The following is a 22,887-nucleotide window of genomic DNA, read 5'->3' on the forward strand; positions in this document are numbered from 1 at the left end:
CATGCGTAGGAATAACTATTACTAGCCGCAATAGAGTTAACTTTACCTAGAGAGTGGCAGTTTTCAGCCGCGAATAAATTCATCCGCGAATATGCATGAAAAGACAATTTTTGCGAAATATAACTCCGCGAATAAATTCATCCTGTAGGGTATGTTGAATTGCACTTATACTTTTATTGTGTGTCATTATAGGTCTCTTGGACTATACTAATTGCAAAAGCTGCTGGAATCGTGCTCGCTAACACAATTCTAGCAGCGCAGAATAATTCTGTGCGTTTCAATCATTTCGTGATTTTTGTTAGAACCGACGAAAAGTTTGTTATGTGTAGCCATACCTTTACTAACTTATTATTTGTCCATAAATCAACACGTTCAACAGAAACTTTACTAGTTTGTGTTTGAAGCATCTGGCCCGGCATTTATAGACTGCCATATAATTAAAGTAAACAGCAATGAAACGCTACGACATTGACAGCAAATCCGTTTCCAAGTCTGTGACTGGCAATGATTATGAAAGACAATCTCGGTCTATTTTCAGTAAAGAAATATAGCCCTAAAAACCCAAGACGGCTGTCACTCTTCGTGGAGTAATCAGCAACACTCCCAAACATCACTAATAAGTTTGTGAAGATCGCTGGTTGAGCCATGCTTTTGATTAGCAGAAGTTCAAACTGAGAGAGTTTCAGGTTTTTAATGCAACCCAGTGCTACCAGAATGGATATTTGTATTTAAATAACGAATGTGAAGAAATAGGTTGTTTTGGTTACCAACTTAAAAAAGTGACAGTGATTTTAAGAGTGACAACAGTGATTTTAAAAGTGACGACAGTGATTTTAAAAGTGACTATTCTGATGATAACTTTGTGTGGTAGGACCCTCTATGGTGGTTTTCTAATGTATTCATTAGGACATTTGGTCTGAATCTTATGGTGTTCTAACTTGGGGTTTCTTGATTTGGTGTTCATTTTCTAGGTTGGGTGTTGAGCTGCACTGGTGTTTGCTTGTGCTAATCATCAAAATAAGTTGTATAGGTCATTTCCATTCTTTGCAATTCTTTAAAACCGTGTCACAATACTGATGCTAGGGTTATTTGGTTATTGTTTTGACAAATGTCTAACAGATGTCGCTCTTCTCTGTTCTGCTGGGTTTAATTCATTATGGGAAACCACCTACTTGCTAAGGCACTCAAGGTGGCATAGCATTCAGACTTTTAGACAAAAAACTTTTAGACCAGGGGTACGTAATTGGCAGCCTGCTGACCACATCTGGCCCGCGAACCTATCTTTCGTGCTTGCAACACCATTCTTTCGAGGTGGTAATTGCCGTAGAACTTGCCCGTTTAGGCAAATTCTAAAGATATCCCAAAAGAAGATATTGCAATACGTGCAATACATGCAATAAAGCAGTTTCTGTCGGCTTGCCGGTGTGAAAGGCGCGTGGTGCGTAGAATTAATTCTGTCCAGAACGCTTAATAGTTTTTTTTGTTCCTTAGTTCATAAGATGGCTTCATCTTATAAAAAACGAAAATTTGACTGCAAAAACAGGCAATTGAAAAACGAATTCATGTCTAAGTTTAGTTTTATTTTGTCCGTGAAGTCCGCGCGCCCATTTTGTCTCATCTGCCATAAAGTTGTTGCAGTCATGAAGTCCTCAAACATGAAAAGACATTTTGAGACCGAGCATGGAAGCTTCAACACAAAGTATCCACCAAAAAGTGAAGCGAGGACCGACAAGATAACAGCAATGATAACAGCATCCGAGAAAAGCAAAATTGGTATGAAGAATGCCTTTGCTTTGTGACAGAAAGCATACGTGGCTTCACTTTGTGTATCATGAATTTTATGCAAGAAAATGATCCCGATATCTTATTCGGAAATTGTGAAATATTGTCTTTTTGCTGTCTCCACGGAAATGCTGAAAGATACACAACATGATGGAGTGATCAAGATATTTAAATATATTCCCTTGTCGCATGACACCAATCCACGGCAGTTAGAATATATTGACAACAACCTAAAAGCGCTTATACTTGACGGCGTCAAAAATAGTGAGACTGGATTTTTTAGCTGTAATTGAACCTGATGATATAAACAGTGCTGCTCAACTGAGAATATGTGTTCTCTATTTCAAAGACCGTATAAGTGATGAATTGCTCGATCTTTTACCTAAGCATGCCAACATTAAAGGAAAATATGTTTTTGAATCTTTGGTAAAATTATTTGATCACTATGAAATGTGCATGTCCAATATGGTCTGCATTGTGACTGATGGTTGTCCTATGACAAGCACTCGTGAACGTCTTGTAAATAGACTTTGTTAAATGAATTCGAATTTTCTATCCTATCAATGCATTATTCACTGTTCTGCTTTAGCTGCAAAACTATAGGATGACTTCAGCAATCTTATGGGTAAACTTCTGCTACTGATTAATTTTTATGTTACAGCTTCTCAGGTACAAAGGCGACTGTTACGTGCCATTTTAGAAGAAGTAGTGGCAAAACATACGAATCTCCTCTTACACAATGATGTAAGATGACTCAGTTGCGGAGAGTGCTTCAATCGGTGGTAAACTATTCGTAGTAAATTACTTGCCTATTTGAAGGAATCAACAAAAAAACATGTGACAAATACATATTTATTTTGCTAGAGAAGAGAATAATTCTACAATTTGCATTTTTGATGGATATTTTTCCTCATCTTAATGGTCTGAATGTGAACCTGCAAGGTAAAAACTGCAGTGTTTTTGAAATGTACGGTGTGATTTGTTCTCTTTAAAATAAACTGTTATTATTTCATGATGATCTGAGTGAAGGCGATTTTACACATTTCGATGCCCTCAATGCGTTGAACAAGTCCTCCGATGGAATCAACAGATCGGTCGTACAAGAAGTGTGATGCATATTTATTCAGAAATTAAAACCTGAAATAGAATCTCGCTTCGCTAACTTCGACAGTCAATGCAAGGCTGTCAATTTATTATTCTCTGATCCTTTTACGGTTGAATTCCACGGATTGTGGAAACAATCAATTAAAAAGTTGGTGCCGGATATAGACACAAAGAACATTCAGGTGAAGCTAACATTTTACAGGAATATGAGGAATTGCAACGAAATCACCTGTTACAAACGCTAGAAGTTTTCTATTCTACCATGAATAGGGAAATTTATCCCACTATTCAAAAAATGGGAATTCAATCATTAATTCTTTATGGAACAACAAGGACCTGTGAAAGTGGATTCAGTAAAATGAGTTATATTTAAAGCAGACACCGCTCAAAGCTCGCATAAGGACACTTATCAGCCACATTACGAACTGCAACAATGTCTCAAAAACCAAATTTTGAAAAACTAATTTCATCCAAAATAAGACACTTCTCACATTGATTCCGTATGTTAAAATTATATCGACCCCACTTTGGTTTATGTTAAATATACCTTTAGTGTCATTTCAATGAACATGATTTTTGTATTTTAATGTTCTATTGTTTTCTTCATTTGACTTATCAATTATATGTACTGTCGTGACTGCCCGTGCTATGCCTTGAACCTACAATTTTGGCCAGCCAGTCAAACTAATTGCGAACCTCTGCTTTAGACCATTACTCTTCTCAATAATTTAAATCTACCTAATTTAATATCACATCTGTTACTTGCAATAATTCAGCTATCAAGGTTACAGTCATATGTGTTCTCAATGCTTGACTAACTTTGTGTAGTATTATAGCGTGTGATGAGGCGCCTTCAGTGAAATATTATGATGGTGTCTTTTCCCAAAAATAATGGCAAATGCTGCTGAAGGTGGTTTTCGCTGAAGGAACATTTTAGAAATGTTCTTGTTCTGGTTACATTGCGGCTGCACTTATGTGTAGTTTACTTATCACCTCACTTCATGGATTGTGTGGCTAAATTTGGCTATGTTTGGCTATATTATGAGAAAGCATTCTTATGATTGTATGTTCTGGAGCATTCATTTTGCAGTAAAATACTCTAATTATGTTCTTTCTTTTTGTGCTGCTTTTTGTATCCCTAATTTTCCTCATCGAAACTTTCTTAATTTAATAAGAAGGTTAACTGCTGGTATACTGACTCAAACATTTTTTTTTCAAAAACACAAGTTACCAGTTTGAGGTGGGCAAAATAAATTGTAAATGTTCACAGTTGTCTGAAATAGAGATGTGATGATGTCAAATAGTAATTAATTACGCTTCTGATTATAAACCCTATACAGAAAGGCTGAAAAAAAATTGAAAAACACATAAAATGGCGACAAGGTTTGGTGAAATCACAACCCTGTGAGTAAAACTATATATTATACTGCTTTCTGAGAACAACTGATGGACTAGGACAGTGGGTAACAGTGTAATAATATGTGTATAGCCAAATCAATGGCTGAACCAAGCATGTAGGACGCCATACTTTTATATTGGACAATGTTGGTTTTAGTAGAGTTATATAGTCAAACCCTTTGGTTCATGGGTGGCCGTAGCATCAGGTAGTATGCATTTTAGCGTGGTAGATAACCTAAAATTAGCAATTGTGTGCCCAGAATGGTCTATTTTTGGAGCTTGAGCAACACAAAAAGACAAGTGAATGAGGTGATAAGGTTAAAATCATTGACCTTTTAGTTTTACCACTGGAATGCACTGGGTTGACCTCTGGTGGTCGCGACGGGTGATGAATTGTCATGTTACTTATGCTTATTGAAGCGTCAACATTGCTAGTGCTTCCTTCATATATGCTTCTGCCTGCTTGCTAGTTGGAGTGAGCTACAGCCAATTTTCAAGTATCTAGTTCATCAAATCTTATGATGGCATACGCTTTTTCAATCTCACCTCAGTGTTTATGACTGGATTGTTCTGCACAAACCTCTCTACTAGCACTGTCAACAACGCAGTACTCTTTAACAACTGCTTCCTGAGCTGCCTCAACACTTTCCATGCTCACCCAGATATCCCTTGCCTGCATAATCGGCTTTGTAACTAGAGATACCGCTACCCGTTTAACCACTGCTGCTTTTGGATAACTGACTTCTAAAGGTAATATTTCTACTGTTAATATTTTCTGCTTTTAACTATGGTAATTTCCACACAATATATTGTCATGATGTCATATATGACTGTTCAAATTTCACTTACCTTATTTTATGTTAGAATGTTATTAATAGGGCAAGTGTCGGGGGCTGTTGGTGGCAATGTTGCTGAGGCATATGTAACATGAGGTTTGAAGTTACACGTAGTTGGTTGAGGCAAATGAGTCAAATGTTGTTGAGCTTACAACCAACTTTGAAACCATTGTGACCTTTTTGCATGCCTTTATTTTCATGCCAATTATCAATATGACTAAGATTGAACCTACCTTGTTGAGCATTCTACCCATTAGGTTCACTTCTCAAATGACTTTGGTTTAATACCTCATTTTTCCTACTATATATTGCGAGATGATTTTTGACTAACCAACAAATTAATTAGTAATCATAGGTGCCTAACTAGGCGTGCTATACTGAAAGACAATTTCAATTTTGCAATATAAAGAGCATTGATCATGCGTCAATCAAGCAAATGTGTGCCCCTGGGCCATGATGCCTGGAAATTGAGCTTTCTAATTTTGTGTTTTGACATTCAATTAAAACGCTCCTATCACATGAGTTATGCATTTCCCTGATTGGATAAACTTTGGCAGACATGTCTTGCAAACACGAACCTGAAGTTGCTAACTGTCAATTGGTTCAAAATATGTAGGTGGTTAGTCCCTTGTAGGTGTTTAGGGCTTCAATGGTTGTTTAGACTCATAAATAACCATTAGCAGACCACTACTGCTCAAATTTAATCAGATATTTTTTGTTTCAGCTGTCGCTCTCACTTATAAAATTTTGCTAAAGTAATGTGAAATGTATCAACCATTTCTTTGTAATAATTTGCTCAAATCACAAAGACTTAATCATGAGCAGTTTAGAAAGAGCCAATAAGAGAAAATCTATTTTCCTGTGGCAACTGATACAAACTTTAATTCCTGCTCAACACGTTAATACTGTAACGTTGATATGTTAACTTTTAGCTGAATTTGGACATATAACATTTTACCTTATTCTAAATGGTTCTCCAATCAGAGTAACATAAAACATTTTTTTAGTATCTGTCAAGGTAATTGTAAATTTAGGATATCTTTCAATATTGAAGACCCAAAATCATTTTTTCAAAATTTTAAAACTCCTTTCGAATGAGAATTTTGTATATTGTTGTTCTATCGTCAGATCGATGTGCCTGAAGGCCAGCATAAACACAGTAGGCTCATTTTTTCATGCTAGAACGAATCGTGCCAATTCATAATATTCACTAAAGCAATCCATCTAACTGACTATGTATGCTAAATTTGATAGACTATGTGTTTTCAGATCACTCTATCTAGCCAGCCAAATCCTGTATCAAGTTTACTTTGATCGACTAAATTCATCTGTAGAGGTACGTGTAGTCACGTGTGCAGTAAAATAACTTGGTTTGACATACTGGAGCTTTGTAGATTCCATAAACAAAACTTGTGAGTAATCATATATGACTATTGAGCTATCATTTTTGATCTGGTCAATGTACTGTATTTGAGTTGTTGTTCCTTTCTTGAGTCTGCATCAATGTATACCCAGCCTGCCTGAAGTGATAATCTATCACCTGCACCATCCTGTCCAGTAATGTGACTAGAGAAAAATCAAATGTACATTTGATTTATTAGTGATGGCGTAAGTTTTTGTTACATAAATATAGGCGTTACCTAGGATAACAAATTATTCATGCTAATTTTCTATGATTATCTAGACTCGTTATAATAAAAAGCATATGTTTGAAAGTTCATTATGTAGACTTTTCCAATATTCTCTGATTTATTGTATTTAATAAATGTGTGCTAACCAAGCCTTGCACCATTTTGTTAAGGAAAGTGACTAGGAAATATTCAAAGTTATACTTGATTGGTTAGTGATGCTATCGTGTTTAGCACATAAATACAGAAGTTACCTAGGATACCAAATTGATCATGCTCATTTTTCATCTAGGCTTGTCATGGTTATGTAGACTTGTCATGGTTCCCTGAACTCCTCATAGTTATCTAGACTCTTGATAGTAAAAAAGGGCTGGTTGAAAGTTGAATAGACAACCAGTAATGTTTTCTTTATTGTACCTAATAACTGCTCTAAGCCATTCCATGGCTTAAGAGAAAGATTTATTTGAACCCAGTTGAGGCAGATCATGTTTGTAAAACTGTAATGACAGTTTTGTACCTGTCTCGTTACTATTTATTTTGTTTAATATATAGTTTTTGACATTAAAGCTTTCATTCTACATAGAGCTTGTGACATGTTCTACATAGAGCAAAGTTCTACAGACTCAAATACAGCTTCCACTGCAGCTTCCTTGACAACAGTGGTGTTTAGTACAAATCCTGTTCTGGTTGATCAGATGGCTGCATAACTTGACCTCTTTTTGCTGAAATCACACTTGTCTTCATTAAATATGATTTGATTGTTAATTTAATTGCCTAAACTAAACATTATGTTTTTGAAAAAATCATCCATCATACAAGCTATGGGCGATATGCTCTACAATATTTTTTGCATAGCTCGCAGAAAAAATTTCATGTGCAGAACTTACTTCAAAAGGAAGGCCATTACAGACATATATTTCACGAGGTGTGGTAAAACTTGTGATCTAAGGAGACTGTTTACTAAATTAAACCTGACAATGTGGTTGTTCTTCACCATATGAATTTTACTGGTTTTCGTGTTGGCATTGTAAAGTAAAATGGTTGTATAGAGAGGTATAAGATATTGTAGGGTGAAATGGCTGTATAGAGATGTATAGAAATCCATAATACATGTAAGTATCTAATGCAAGCCCCTCCTTTAAAAACATCAAAGTTTTATAAACACACTGTGCACATTAGGTTTATTTACAAAATATTAAGTTAAAGTTAGTAACTAGCCTAGTGATTAGTAACTAGCCTATAGTTCCTACATTAATTTTAGTGTATTTAATGATCATTTTCAGATACAGATTGTATTAGTACAATATACTATGTGCACTATGTACCATAAAAATCTTTGAGCTTCGACTTTAGTCGACGACTTTCTTACCTTTAAGACATGCATGTAACATAGATGTTGAGTTTAGCCTAAATAAATTCAGCTTACTAAACATATACCTAAAGATAAGTTTTAATGTGTACTTTATTAAACCAAGTCTAACTTTTGTTGACCCCTAAAATTATATTATCATTATCTTTGGTGTCGTTTTACCATAGCTTACAACAAAGGAGGCTGAACTAACCTGTCGTATTCCTTGCAGGCGTTTCATGAAGTAAATTTTTGTCTAATATCTTATCGGTATCTTTGTTATTTTGAGGTATTCAGGACACCAACTGCCAAATTTTAATTTTGATAGTATATTTTGTTGATATTGTATGACAAGAATGTGTTTTATGGTGGAGATCGAAAAACAACTGAAGGCAAAATAATCTTACAACAGAGATATCATATGTAGCTTGAGGGCGCACTGTACTTACCATTGACATTCAGCAGCATGTAGTTGGTGGACTGACCAAGGTCGATGAGCGTATCTTTCCTTGCCAAAAGTGAATGTTATTTGCTGCTGAATTTTTCCACCATAGAGAAATTGGTGTACAAACATGGTTTTGCTTCTTATGCATTTTAATTTTTTGATGTTTCACCAACAATAAATTTTACTCGATTTAAATTTTATTATGGTAATATTATCTACAGTGCCTTGTATTATTGTTATATTACATAATGTTAGCATGCTGACACTTTTCTCACAGCATCACAGCCCATACTATAAATAATGGAAACATAGATATATTTCATCAAACATTAGTGAGGGCCATTTCAGTTAGCTAGGCTTTATTTGGGTTTATAATAGGCATGCTGTTCCCCATTCACCACAAATAGAGCCTAACAAAATTTTAACCAGCTTGCCACTTTCCAAATATTTAGTTGTTGTCGCGGTAGTTGCCATAGGTTTGGTAACGCTGTGCATAAGAAATTAGATCATCATATTTTTCAAAACCATTTGATTTTGAGTCACAAAGTTTTTAATAAGACCCATTTTTTAGCTCAGTCTATAATGAAAGTTGCAATCTTTCTTGAATACTTTAACGTGTTTTGATGAACAATGAAAATATCATTTAGAAGCGCTCTATGGTGAAATAGCATCCATTTTAATGGGATACTGTAACGTGTTTTGTAATTTCAAAGATTTACAGACTTTTCTTTCAAACTTTGAAACCGATATCATTAAAATGATAAATAATGGCATTCAACAAATACGTTTGTACTCAGAATAGTTTCTTGATTAAATTGGTCTGATAATATGATGTGTATAAATTGGTTTAGCGAAAGTTCGGGTGCCAAAGGCAGTAATGCTGTGTCACTAAAAGGAGAATGCCAATAAAGGCAAATTTAGCATGTTTGCATAATTCTGCAGGCTCGTTAAAACACAGGATACACGAATATTCGAATAGTGCCTTTAATTATAAGAAAATACTCAGAAAATACAGCACTATAACGTTCAAATATGAATCTTCCAGTACATATCAGGTTGCGTGAAGTGCTACAAATTAAAAATTTTAAAAGTTTGTGAAATAGCCCAATCATTGTACCATCTAGATTATATTTTTCCTGAGTTATAAATGTATATAACAATGTGTAGTGTGATTTTATAGATGGATACTAGATTGTGTGACTCACTTTCAGCTTAAAGTTTTTGTTGAGTGATTGTTCAGATTGGTGTGTTTGGGTTGATCGCCTGCATAATCATTGTTAAAAACAATAACAGCATCCTGGCAAAACTGTAGCCAGAAAAAAGTGTTAATACCTATACTTAACTATGAATCTCCACAACACCAAAACTTTTTTGTATGTTCAATCTTGACTTTTGGAAATAAATTAGTTTTTGCAAGTAGTTGTTGTAATTCACATGTATAATATAACTCTACATTGAGGCTGTTTTTATTGTACAAAGCCAAACTTGTTCAAATGCAACAGACTAGGCTAAAGAAGTACAACATATTGCTGTGTGATGCCATTTTATGCGAATTTGCATTGGTGTACTTGATGCCAAACGATAACGCTAGACTTGCTCAATCAGCGTTTATCTCACACAATATGCGGTTTGATTAGTGTTTTATCCCATAATGCAATTTTTTGGCTAAAGTTTTTCCAATGTTTACCAATTTCTAAGAACAAAATTTTACTATTTCATTACAATTAAAACATGAAATGAACAATGAACAGGTCATAGGTTTTACAATCAGCCCAGTATGACACCGCACAAATAATTATAAATATAATCAGTTGAACAATGTTGCAGCTACACTGCATCAACCTAAAAATGTTATAAACTTGCACCAAGAAGTGTTTTTTCTTGTAGAAAGAAATTTGTTTAAGTGACTGCAGTTAAACAAAACCAGAAGTTGTTTACATCGTTGTCTAGAAGGCACTATAGTTACTTATACTGGTTATACACAGGCCCGTATTTCCTGGAGCGGTGGGGTGGCTGACCTGCCCCAACTTTTTAGTAATTTTTAATTGCTGCGTACTAAGAATCCCAGTGTAAACTGATTTACTTGAAATTTCCAACTGCTAATTATGAGCGCAAGATGTGTTCTAGCTCAACTAACGATGAGGCTCACTAATTTGGTATTGGTTTTGCCTGCCACTAATGCAGTGAGTGAGAGACCCTTATTTGCATTGAATCAAATGAAAAGCACGAATGTTGAGTACTATATTTTTGGCTCACTACTCATTCTAGCTCTTCAGCATAAGTTTATATTGACTGCACCAAAATATCACACGTACTCATCAAATGAGAAACCAAACCTTTCAACAGCAAAACTGCATAAATTATAAATTGAAAGTCCAAAAATTCAAGCAGTTATTTGGAGAAAAGTAGACAGCTAGTATGCCAATCAGAATGAATAGAGCTTGTGGAAAAATACCATTGTTTTTTCAATAATCTCGCGGGAAGCTCGATTCTTTGACTGCAATAATTTCTGTGTGTCATACCTGCATCAAACTGGTCCAACATGATTGTCACGAGTAAAAAGCTACCTATGCGTGCACAACACCGACTTGCAATCTCTAAATTGTTTATTGCGTTATTATAAAATAACACACTTGTGATAGTGAACAAATCATTGGTTTGTCATGGAACAATAATGTTCCTGCAACACAACAAAATATTTAAATACTTACACGACAGATTACTAACCCTTAATGAACAAACACTAATGTGGCATTTTAGCATTTCCTTCCCACAACAGGATCTATTCGGACTAGATGTTTTGCCACAAAGTTTTATTTTATATTTAAAATGTTTGTATACTTTGAAAACCTTTTGCTATGAGTGGTATACCTTGTGTAATCCATTAAAAAAAATTTGTTGCAAATTATTTTTGATCCAGATTTTACTTATAACAATAGTTTGTCTCAGAGATGTTTACCTAAAATAGGTAGCTCAAACTGTTTACAAAGCATTTATAAAGCATGATTTAATGTTAGGTATGTTTGTAGCTATGGCGAGCAAAGTACCTGACTCAGACTCATCTGATGATTTGAAGAACATTAAAGAGAATTGGTCAGGTATGGTCTATTTTATAGCAGCACTTGTTTTGCCTTTAACCCTTGGAACCCTAGCGGCCGGTACTCTGGCATTATGTAAGAAGCGCCGTGAAGCTTAACAGCTGAAATATCTACATTCAAATGGCCTTGCTTAAAACCTCCGTTTCTAGGTAACAGAGGAAACCAAACCAATTATTTCATGCACAGGGCATTAGACCAGAAATTTCACTTCCGTTTTCAATTGTTTGCAATTATCTATATCTACTTCCTTTGGTACACTAAAAATTATTTATCATGTCATGAAAGATCGATACGACTCATTTGTAGACAGGTCATGAATGATTGCGTTGCAAATGATGAATTATATGATAATAAGTATAAATTTCTAGTTTGTTTTCAGTCATGAACTGATGATAAATGTGCTCTTGTCAGTTATGATGGTACTGTAAAGTTTTTTTAATTTTTTTAGAATCATGCAAAATCTTATCAGTTAAACTGGATAACAGTTACGGTGAAACCCATTTTTTTCTTTTTACTGACATTTGCTGTGTTGTCAAACTTTGTTTACAAGTGTTTTACCAAACATTGTTGTAATACGAACACACTTAATTATATTTAATGAAAGTTTATAAACTTCTGATCGTTGGAATGATTGCCCAGGGTTAGTGATACACGTTGACAAAGATGGTCGTGTTGAAGGTTTATTAATGGTCAGTAAATGCTATGACTCATATTGGGAATCCCTAATATCTGCTGCACCAGCCATATCAGCTATATCAGCCAGCATCTGCCATTGTTAGAATACATATCCAAGCCGCCACTTTAGAAAACATAGATGTTTGTTTGTTTCCTTTTACATTAAATCACAACACAAGAAAATGAGAGAAATAAAATAAGGTGCAATGAGCGCCCATATGCCTAGTATCATGGCTATTTGAGGCGCTGAGCCCGAGTTATCAAAAAAGATAAAAATATATAAATGCTCTCATAATACAATGATATTTTGTAGAACATTAAGAAGAGAGTTTGATAACCCACAAAAAATGCCATCAAACAGAACAAAACAGTACTTAGCCATTATTCGGGATAAAACTATTAAAGTTTGTAAAAATTTAATAAAATTGTAAAAACATTTATAGTGGCATCCTTTCCGGGTTGCACTTGTTCATCTTCAATTCATGACTAAAAATATACTAAGCATTGTCACAGTTATTTTCTCTGTTGTTCTATGTGTCTTGACCAATTCTGTGCACTATCTATATGTACTGTAACACCTAAAAAATTTATGTTATCTGTTTTTGTTTTTTTCTGTTCATGGAAATTTTTGCTAATCGATATTTATTTTTATGGACTGTAAATAACTAGCAAATTAATCTTGTCAACATTCAATGTTAGCTTGTTTTGATCACACCGATTTTATCATGTCTAATTCAAGTGATATTGTTTGACTGCTTCCACCACCATAATTGCTGGTGGAGGCAGTCAAACATTAATACCTGATATGTACATGTACATATACAATGATACAGCTGGACGCAATGATTCACATGCAATTTTATGTTATAAAATCAATAAATAGATTTGTGTAAATTCACAGTTGTACAGCAAAGTTTAAGCAGTGCTATCTTAAATATAGAAAATAAATCTTAAAAGCACCATTTCACTATATTAAGTTTAGATTCATAATTGTATTAATCGCAAAACAATCAACTTGTGACGACTACTTGAAAGCAAAATAAAATTGCAACTTGCAGACCAATTTTATTTTACCATTAATTACACAGTTGATGATTCTAACAAAAATGTTTGCTAAAAAATTGTCTTCTTGATCATTACAAACATGATATGGTAATTATAATTTGTATTTCTCATACAGACATTTTTTATGCACGTTTGATTATTGTCCAAATCCATTCTTGATTCATCTATTTTGGTTTACTGTTATACAACTGATTGTTAAAAAACTACAAACTATGTTTTGTAAAACAATTAGCAAATATTGTACAAAGTCATTTTTACTAAGAGAAGCGGTATAATTGATGTGCCTACCTCCATTATGTTTATAGAATTTAACCAGAAAGCTAAGAAATAGTGTAGCCAGTAGAATAGTCTGACATAAGCAGGAATTAAAATATAATTTAACCTTTATATGATTTAAGTAACCTTGTGATAGGAAAATGTTAATGCTTACATTAATAGACAGCTGGATGTTGACTGGAATTGTTAAGCATTTTTTTCTGAAACTTGTGCCCATGTGCAATTGCACACATAACTTAACTAAGTTACCTAATATTCTGCACAAGCATGCTACCCTATCATAATGTGTCCTATGAATAAATGGCATTTTACAAAGACAAAAGTGGTAATTTTATTAAAATCCACCAACGTTGCTACCGTCACGTCTCCTTTAACAAGACATTTCTTGTTGGAAAGAGAACCTGTCAAGCCGAAAAAAACTTCAGGAAAGAGATGGCTTTGTATTCATCCTTAAATGCTTGTTTGCTTAAATGGAAGAAATTGCTAACTTGGTGATTTGTCTTATGATAGTGCTGTACCATACCACTACATATGCTTTGAATGACTGATGGCTTTAATTTAGAAAGGGTTTCTACTTTACCATCTTGCAGTCAGACGTCTCAAAAATTCATCTATCAAACAAGATTTCATCACAGGTGATTTTCATCCCAGCATAAAGTGGTTATTGAAAACATCAATAAAGTTGTGGTCGCTCACATAGTTTCCACTCATATAATAAGACAAAATGCTCAACTGTAATAAACTAAAACCAAACATATCATGGTTTGTGCAGTACACATTCACGTCTCTTTTTCCCATGTATGGCAGTTTCCACACTGACACCACTTCCCTGCTGGTGGTCTGACATAAACATATTTTAATCAATAAAACAAGTGTAATAAGAGTGTGTCATTCACATATATGTCACTCTAACGGCGTATCTACATGTACACAAAGCTTTCTTTTTAGGAATTTGATTGTGAGTGTAAATGTACAAAATGAGCGAATGTTTAATTAAAGCATGAGTATAGCAAACCATCAATTTGAAGCTTGGTTTCTGGTAATAGAAAATAAGCATTGATCTATCATTTTTTTTCATATTTTACAAATGAGAAGTGAACCAAAATTCTCATCATGAATCTAATCTACTAGCTAAAACGACCAAAGAAACTTTGAAGTGAATATTATAGCTAGGTGAAAGGATAAAATAGTTATGATACAATGATTAGTAATAGCAAAAACTTTTAATTTCATTAGTTATTAAATGTATTCATGAGTACTATAATTATTACCTTTAGTTTAGTAAATATATAATAGACCAATATTTAAAGATAAATTTACCTCCACTCTCCTATCTTCCTCCGAAGCATGGTGCTGCTGACACTTGTCAGCTCTAACCATAAGCTATTTGCCTAAAACTTTAATCACTTGTTGCTCAGCAAACTCTGAGTCATCTTTGCTGAAACTGGAAGCATTATTACATTTCTGTTTTTCGTCAATAAAAGGTGTCGATGCAGTAATTTAGTAAATTAAGGATGCCAAATAATTCAATAAAATTATTAATTATCGTATTTTGATGTGCAAACTAGTAATTGAGTAAAATTGCTAACGACAAGAATTTTCAAGATCACCGACAATGTGTTTTAGAAGCGATAGTTTTTAATATGACTTATATAAACAAATTCATGTTAGTGATTGGCTAAAGAAGAGATGCGATATTTATCACTTCTAGACACTTTTTATATGTATCACTATACCTGTATATGACACAAATGAAGCACCCGCTCGAAACTGAGCGTTTCAAAATATGATCTCCTTGAAATGCTTATATCTCTGTACAGGGTTATTCTACAATGACAAAAATGACATCAAAATAAAGGTGATGTTTTAGCCTTTTATATTTCTTAACTTAATTTGATAAATTTTTAGATGCACTTGCATCTTTAATGTCATATTAACTTTTCACTTTGTTGTGACTATGTGTTTATTGTACCTATCAAGAAAAAATGATCATACCGACTTAGAGCAGTTCTGTAGCCAGCTTGAAAAAGTTACATGCGTATCAACACCTTCTAACAATTATAAAAAACTAAAATGAGAGTGTGTACAAATACCAGTGTATGTAAATCTGTGTACATGTGTATACATGTATAATAACATACACATGTATATCGAATTGGATGTACCTGTGTGTACATAGATATATATATATATATATATATATTTATATATATATATATATGTCTATATATATATATGTATAAACACCTATATATGTATAGTTTTACGGGTGTGAATACGTTTCCGCTCTCCGCAACAGCGCAGCGTCATGAGGCGGTAGCTTTCTTCTCTCGGTCTGTTATCTTCATGCCCATATTATCCATTGCTTCGTTTGCATATTCTTTTTACTCACAAGTGTTCGAAAACTCCGGTTCAAACACTTTCAAAGAAACAGAAAAAATAAAAGCACCCTGTAGCCATGCTCACTAAATAATCAACTATGTGGCTTTTTCTGAGTTTTTATTAGGGATTAAGTTGCTGAATTTGCTGAATATTTTAGTTTTTGAATTTATAAGATTTTAATGTACATGAAGTTTACAGCTATAAGCAGCCATGTTTTGTTACACCCTATGACTATAACTATCATCACTTTGAGAAGTTAGGAAAATATTAATGGTAAACGGCATCACTGTATACAAGGATTAGTATGTTTGACATAAATTATTACTATTGTATAGTTGAAGGGACTGAGCAGAATTTTGAGGAATACCTTTGCATATCAAGTGAAGCTGAGTTCAGAGAAGACAAAGAAAGGTAAAAAATCACAGTGAAATATTTATTTGAACGTAATGGCCCTCTTTTTTCAACCTTTTTTCTTTAGTGACGTTTTTTAGAGGTGACACTCAAATCAAGGGTGGCATTGTACTTTTCAGGTAGCTCATCAGAGTTTTGGTTAGCTAAATTTATCTTTTTACGGGCAAAACAAATGCCACTTATATTTTGCACTTACCTTCAAAGGTAGCGACAGTAACCCATATGAGTGCAATAAATCGGCTAAAAAGAATTTTGAAATTGTAGTAAGTTTTTTAAGCTGAGAAATATATATATCAGTTAATATTTACCTTCTTTGCAGTTAACCTATGATGATGTTATAGCCTGTATTGCAATGCATGGAAGTTTTTAGTTTCTATTATTTTTCTAAATATCAAAGCACGTTATTATTTTATAACTACGTATATAAATATATGAACTAGCTGTGATACCCGACACTGCCCGAGTAATGAAAACGTCTGGACATAAAAGAAATTTGTATTTAATATGTAACAACATTTCCCAGTCTAACCTTGAAGCTAGATATCATGAGAGTACACACAGTACTCCAGGACGTTGTGCCAGCATTTTTGTCCACCTAGAGTTATTCTAATAATGGCCGTAGCCAGGAATGCAAAAAGATATACGAACCTGATTTGACAAACATATATATATATAAAATTGTTTCCTCACTCCGGATACCCCATATGGGTGGTAAATTATGCTCTAACTCGGGTCTCCTACCAGAGATCTGGGAGTTTGAGCACTCGCCTCAAGATCCTAGCTGTTCCCAATAGCGCACTTTTCTGCAACTCACCTGAGTGGATTGTTGTTGGTATTTGGGCAAGCCACATTTTATGCGCTGGTGCTATTGCGCCCAGTGCCCCAATGACCATTGGGATTACAGTTGTTTTTACATTCCAGCATTTTTCAATCTCTTCTCCAAGAGGGAGATATTTTTCTACCTTTTCTTTTTCTTTGCTGGCTATATTGTAGTCATTGCGTACTGCTATATCTTTTATAGTAGCCCTCTTGTTTTCCTTGTCTACCACCACTATATCTGGTTGGTTTGCTAGAACATGCTTGTCAGTTCGAATGTAAAAGTCTCAGAGGATCTTAGCGCCGTCATTTTCATTGACCTTACCAGGAGCTTCCAACCAGTTTTGTGGTTTATTAAGGACATACTCATCACATAGACTTCTATACACAACACCTGTGACATGATTATGCCGCTCAGTGTATGCGTTTCCTGCTAGCTGCTTGCATCCACTGATGATGTATTGGATGGTCTCAGGTGCATCTTTGCTCAGTCTGCATCTAGGATCGTCTCTAGTGTGATAGACTTTCGTTTGGAGTTGCCTTGTTGGGAGCACTTGCTCCTGGGCTGCCATGATTAGCGACTCTGTATTGGCCGTTAGGTTTCCTTTGTTCAGCCACATATATGTCTGGTGAAGATCGCCAACCTTAAACATTTGTTGGTGGTAACCACCATGAAGAGGTTTTGTGTGCCAGTCAATTTCTTCATTCTCAGGGCGTAGGTCCGTTGTAAGAGCAGCTGTTGAAATTCAGCTAGCAACTTATCTGAAATAGCCAAGGAGGCTGCATATGCTTTGATGCTTTGCTCCTCTTCTTTCACTGTCAGCTGTACACTTTTGAGTCCCCTACCGCCATCTTTCCTATCAAGATACAATCTAGTAGTATCAGATTTCGGGTGAAGTGCTCAATGCATGGTCAGCAGTTTACGAGTTGCTATATCTGTTTCTATGATGGCTTCCTCAGTCCACTTTATTATGCTTGCTAGATATCTTATTACTGGCAGTGCATAGGTATTTATTGCCATGACTTGGTTCTTGGCTTTGAGCTGGCTCCGTAAGACCTACCGAAGGCGTTTCTTGTATTCGGTAACGGTTTTGTGACGTACCTCGGTTTCGTGGTTGATGTTGCTTTGCATAATCCCCAAAGTACTTGTACCCTTCTTCTATATCTTTGATGGTACCATTTGGCATTCTTAGGCCATATGTGAGCATAGAATAGCCTTTCTTAAGAATTAGCCTTCCACATTTCTCAATACCGAAGGTCATTCCGATGTCCTTGCTGCATACCTGAGTGAGGTGTATAAGCGAATCAATGTCCCTTTCTTTGTTAGCGTAAAGTTTGATGTCATCCATGTAGAAGAGGTGGTTTTTTCTTGGTGCCAATTTTAAACTGGTACCCATATTGAGTCTCCTCGAGCATATTGCTTTGAGGGTTAAGGCATATGCAGAAGAGCAGCGGTGATAAGGAGTCACATTGATAGATGCCTCGCTTAATTTTGACACTCGCCAGCTTTTTGCCATTAGCCTCCATAAATATAGATTAGCCTAGTGTATATATATATATATATATATATATATATATTTATATGTATATATATATATATATATTTTGCTGTATTCATCATTTTCAAGTCTGTTTGCTGTTGTATACAACAGCAAATACAATACAGTTTGCTGTTGTATCCACAAGAGTGGATACAACAGCAAACTACCATATGAAACCAACAGGAAAAAACCTAAAAAACGTAACAGACAGAGAAAGATCACATGGTACAACCCACCATTTGGCGCCAATGTTGCAACCAATATCGGACAAAAATTCTTCAGCATATTTACAACATGCTTCCCAAAGAAAACCTCACTCCAAGCAATATTTAATAGACAAACCTTAAAACTGAGCTACTCAGTAATGCCAAACATGAAAACAATCATTGATGGGAGCAACAAAACCCTTAATAAAACCAGTACACTACAAAGAGAAGACAACGAAAAAAGTTGCAACTGCAGACAAAAGAACAACTGCCCTTTGGAAGGAATATGCAGAGCCAAAAATTTGATATATCAAGCAACAGTAAACAACAACACAAACAACCACGTAGCGACCTACATAGGACTTTGCTCAACCAAATTTAAAACTACAGATACAGTTGATACCTGTAGATACAGTAACCATAAAGCCTCGTTTAACCGCAAAAACAAACAACACCACACAGAATTGAGCAAGCACATTTGGAAGTTGAAAGAAACCAACTCAACATACAACATAACATGGAAAGTATTAGCTCAAGCACAACCATACACAAACTAAACAAAACGATGCAAATTATGTTTACTTGAAAAATACTTCATAATACGCAAACCACACTTAGGCACATTAAATAAAAGAAATGAATTGACTTCTAATTGCAGACATGCTAGGAGTTATCTTCTCGGTTACACTTAGCACTGAATTACATGATTACGACAGCGAGCCCATTTCTGATATTTTGGCACATTCGGTAAAGCTTTTCATTTTAGTACAATCGCCTCTGATGAGTGCTTTGCACGAAACAAATTTGTAACGCCAATACTAAAAGTTTACTATTTTCGCAATAATTTTTCAAATATTTTATACTCCACTAATAATCTTTTAGGTTTTTAGTGTAGAGTTCTCTTTTTATATGCTTTTTCACTTGCTTTTAGTTAATATATATATATTTGTCTATATATATATATTTGTATATATATATATATATATATATACATGTATATATATATGTATATATTTATTCAAATATTCATATATATATATATATTTATATATGTATATATATAAGTATGTATTTATTTATATATATATTATATATGTTTATATATATATAGATGCGACATTAAAGTTCATGGTACTCATTGATATGTTGGCTACAGTTTGCAGCCAAAACAGGCTGTTCGTGTTCAATAGAAGGTGAGTCCTAAAAGTTGAAACATAATCCGATCAAATGTTAATGATAACTTTAACCTTACTTTGGCGACTGCCTAAACAGTACATTTTTATTCAAGTAAAACTAATCTAGCTGGCAAAATTAGAGTTTCATAAAAAATCAAACATTGCAAAGAAGTTTTAGTTTGATTTGTGCAGTCTTTCACTGTCTCAAAATTTCTGAATCTGCTTATTTCTTGATTTGAAAAAAGTTGATCACCAATGATAAAACTTCAAATCGGCAAGATTGTTTCCGGCATGGGTTTAGGATTTTGGTTATAACTTTTGCCAGAGATATTATTGAGGCATATTTGTAGATTTTTTTGATTATTCAGGAGTTTTTCTTAATTATTAATCATACAAAATTATATTACATAGAAAAAAACTGTACATAAATTGGGTGAATTTCCAAGGTGGAATAACTCACGGTATTAGTTTAGCTACGATATAAATTTGCTAGTTACTTTGCGATGGTTGCCACGGAGTTAAATGTTTTCAACTTACTAAACACACACTTGAAGCTAAGATGTACTCGGTATTTTTAACAATATATCTGAATTCCTACTTTTTATCAGTAAAATTCTAACACGTTTCAATTTCAGGTTCTATTTTCAATACAACTCTTAGACAGCCAATTGAAAGGTTTTTCAACTCGGTTAACCTTAACTTAACTTGACCTAAAGGTTCTGTTTCATACATAGTTTAATGGAGTTGTTGTTAGCATGTTAAGAGAAGCTGTCTGACAACCGACCTTCTGTTTGGAAGATTGTAGCTCAAACTTATCTGCTAATTTTAAAGACAAAATATTATAGTTATAAACATGGGAAATGCTGAACTGAGAGAAATTGGTCATTGTGTCCGTTTCAAACATTTAAAATTTTTTTTTGGTAAACAGCGATATGGTGTCTTTGTTGTTTTGATGTATGTAATAAGCACGCCAATTGCCAAATTTGAATTTGAGCGAAGATTTTTCAAATAAAATTGTAAAATAAAGTTATTTTTCTGAGTTGAAAAAATTGTCATGTTCCACTTAACAAGGTGAAATAATAGCATAGCGGAGGAATATTATTCTGATTAATCGTGCACTTTATTCAAAGAAAGGTGACATGAACAAGCCATAAGTGTAATATATGCATGAAAGAAATGAACACTTTTGAAACATGAGTGTTTGCCCCATTTCCTCAGCAGAGTGCAATCTTATTGTTGATATTGTTTGGAATCTTTGTATCTTCTTGTTACACAAACTTTTTAGTGTCTACTGACCTCAACTGTTTATATTTAACGCTGGACTGGCTCAATATTATGGTTATTCTCAACACAAGTTTTCAACAAAGCGCAACTTTCATGCTTTGCTTTTAGAGCAAATTTGAGCATAAACAGTGGTTAACATTTAGCGCAAGTTACAGTCAAAATAGTCAGACAGTTTCTAATTTCGTCAATAACAGGTTCCAAACAATTTTTCAGCCAATCAAAATTTTCATGCAATGCTTTCAGCGTGAAAATAGAAATAAAATTTATGCAGAAAATACAGTAAAAATAGTGGTGCAGTTTCTATTGTCATTTTTAACCGTTTTTTTCATACATCAAATTGTTATGAACACTTTAAACAAAAACTACTTTCAGTTTAAGGCAGTTAATAATTATTTTTATGGCCGCTGTTTTAAAATCATCTAAAAACACTGTAAGCTTCAGAGTTAAAAAATCAGACTATGATGCGAACAACGACCACAATAAGAGTCCAATGTTTGTAATGTAACCGAGTCACTATTAGCGCTTTGTATACACTTTTATTGATCACGTGCCATTTTGGGTTTGTAATGATCAAAGAAAGTCAAAGTGTGGATCCGAAAAGGTAGCGCTTAATTAATAGGTGGCGCTCTATTTTTTAATCATTTTTCCTATTGGACCGGTCTAATTGAGGCAACATTCAAATAGAACGGGTGTTCAAATAGAGGTTATTCGGTATGCTAGATGTTTTTTTGAGAATGTCATAACATATTAAGAATTTACTACTATGTGGAAGAGAGTGGTTTCTATGTTAAGCTAATTTATTAATGATATCGGGCTAAATCTTGAAAAGATAGTAAAACAGTAAAAAAGTTTTTTTTGCTGTTAAAATGTCTGTGATACTGGTGTTTGTGAGAAGTTTTTGAAAAGTCTGTTAAGTAAAAAACTCGTCGCTGTAACTTTTTTTTCATTTGAACTTTCTGAAAACCCAAATGTCTGAATTTATACTAGGGTGTTATTAGATGAATTAATGGCCCTGCCCTTGATATGCACAGGCATTGCAGTGTTGATATTATAGATCATCATTCATTCGAGTGTCTTATGACCTGAACTGTTCTTTTTCCTTGGCTCCGAGTTCATCTATGCAGCATATTTTTTTCTTTTTTAAAGATCATCCTGCCCTAAGCAGTCAGTTTCTTTATTGGTCCACTGTAGGAAAGTGTCATAGAAAAGTTCAAGCGCACATAATTTTTTTAGTGTATTATTGTGTCTATTATAATGCACAACATCAACAGCTTAACCAAAAACTTATGGATATCATTAGTGAGTATCCACATAATTTATGAACATTAGAAAAGTAGTGAAGAAATGATGCGATGGTTGTAATACTCTGCATGAAAGGAAATGTTTGCAACAATACCTTATGCAAAGTTTGAGGCTA

At 34.2% G+C, this 22,887-nt stretch overlaps 1 protein-coding gene across 1 annotated transcript in view; it reads left to right on the plus strand.

Moving 5' to 3' along the window:
* Nucleotides 1-4,849: 4,849 nt before the first annotated feature.
* The window catches only part of LOC137398052 (leucine-rich repeat protein lrrA-like), a 93,988-nt gene continuing 75,950 nt past the window's right edge, over nucleotides 4,850-22,887 (plus strand). The window contains exons 1-3 of the mRNA XM_068084153.1: nucleotides 4,850-5,034; nucleotides 11,571-11,639; nucleotides 16,373-16,448. Of these exons, the coding sequence (XP_067940254.1) occupies nucleotides 11,573-11,639; nucleotides 16,373-16,448 (143 nt within the window). The 5' untranslated portion in view covers nucleotides 4,850-5,034; nucleotides 11,571-11,572. The remainder of the gene's footprint in view (nucleotides 5,035-11,570; nucleotides 11,640-16,372; nucleotides 16,449-22,887) is intronic.

Source organism: Watersipora subatra, chromosome 6 (genome assembly GCF_963576615.1).
Source record: "Watersipora subatra chromosome 6, tzWatSuba1.1, whole genome shotgun sequence".
Lineage (NCBI taxonomy): Eukaryota > Metazoa > Bryozoa > Gymnolaemata > Cheilostomatida > Watersiporidae > Watersipora > Watersipora subatra.